This window comes from Oryzias melastigma, unplaced genomic scaffold, assembly GCF_002922805.2.
Source record: "Oryzias melastigma strain HK-1 unplaced genomic scaffold, ASM292280v2 sc05719, whole genome shotgun sequence".
Taxonomy (NCBI): Eukaryota; Metazoa; Chordata; class Actinopteri; order Beloniformes; family Adrianichthyidae; genus Oryzias; species Oryzias melastigma.
In genome coordinates this window covers 1-1,445 of record NW_023422284.1, presented here as the reverse complement: position 1 = coordinate 1,445, position 1,445 = coordinate 1, and the positions used below count along the sequence as shown (strand labels likewise).

At 49.7% G+C, this 1,445-nt stretch overlaps 1 protein-coding gene across 1 annotated transcript; it reads right to left on the bottom strand.

Annotated features, from left to right (window-relative positions):
• Positions 1-40: 40 nt before the first annotated feature.
• LOC112139257 (ornithine decarboxylase antizyme 1-like) lies at positions 41-1,071 on the bottom strand (the record flags this gene model as incomplete). The annotated part of the gene is given in 3 exon segments (XM_024262006.2): positions 41-824; positions 897-983; positions 985-1,071. Coding segments are annotated over 3 exon segments (468 nt in total), but the record flags the coding sequence as incomplete, so codon positions are not given.
• Positions 1,072-1,445: the final 374 nt, after the last annotated feature.

Below are 1,445 nucleotides of genomic sequence, written 5' to 3'. Positions count from 1 at the left end.
CAAAACTGAAAAAACAGGAAAAATCCAGTTCAGATCAGAACTCGGCCAGAGTGGATCCAGTTCAGAGTGGATCCAGTTCAGTACAGAACCTGGTCAGAGTGGATCCATTTCAGAGTGGATTCCATTTTAGTGTGGATCCAGTTCAGAGAAGAACCCGGTTAGAGTGGATCCAGTTCAGAACACAACCCGGTCAGGTTGAACCAAGTTCAGAGTGGATTCCATTTCAGAGTGGATCCAGTTCAGGACAGAACCTGGTCAGAGACGATCCAGTTCAGAGTGGATCCAGTTCAGTACAGAACACAGTCAGAGTGGATCCAGTTCAGAGTGGATTCCATTTTAGTGTGGATCCAGTTCAGAGAAGAACCCTGTCAGGTTGGATCCAGTTCAGAGAAGAACCCTGTCAGGTTGAACCAAGTTCAGAGTGGATTCCATTTCAGAGTGGATCCAATTCAGAACACAACCCGGTCAGATTGGATCCAGTTCAGAGCAGAACCCGGTCAGATTGAACCAAGTTCAGAGTGGATTCCAGTTCAGAGCTGATCCAGTTCAGAGCTGATCCCTGAACTGTTGATAGATAAAGCTGCAAACCANACGGTTTCAGACGAGATTCTGAATGTTCTGGATCTGGTCTTTGTGTTTTGGACTGACCCATCTTTGCTGCCCTCGGGCAGAGCTCCAGGAGGGATTTCCACGTAGAGGTTAGCTCCTTTCAGCGCAGCCCTCCAAACACACGGCTTCCCCTCAGAGCGGCGGGGCTCGAACAGCAGGAAGCGCACGCGGCCGTTGGCAGGGGGGGGCTCCTCAAAAACCAGCAGATGAGCGTCCTGCGGGGAGACCGGAACATGTTGAGCAGCAGAACGTCTGCAGAAACCGACGTCTGCGCAGGCGGCACATACAGAGAAGAGCAGCTTGGCTGGAAGATTGCGATCCCGTTGGTCATCCCCTCGCCCACCTGGGATCTTCAGGGGTGGGAGAGGGGCATCAGGAGCACCACAGAGGCCCTGGACACGGGTTACTGGATCCACGGGAGCACCCCCTGGATTTGGAGACACTAGGGAGGAGAACAAAAGCAGACGGCCATCATAAAGGAGAATCCAACACAAACCTGTGCTCACCGAGAACCACAGGTTCAGCTCTCAGAGCTCATTCAGTCAACATGGAACAGCAGCGCCGCAGACGAAACCACCGAGCAGCAAACATTCATCCTTCTAGTCTGAGCTCTCCGCGACCACCTGCGACTCGGCATGTCCAAACATGACTCGTGCAGAAAGATGTTTTCAGCTGAAGGTTTTAGTTGATTTAAATGACGATAAAACTTTGTTTCACAAAAAAAAAAGAATCTAAACTTCATGAAATCAAGTGTTTGTTTTGAAGGGCCTGTGTCATCTAAAACTGATTTTTAAAATGTTTTATGATGTTTATGACATACAATGTGATGTCACAAG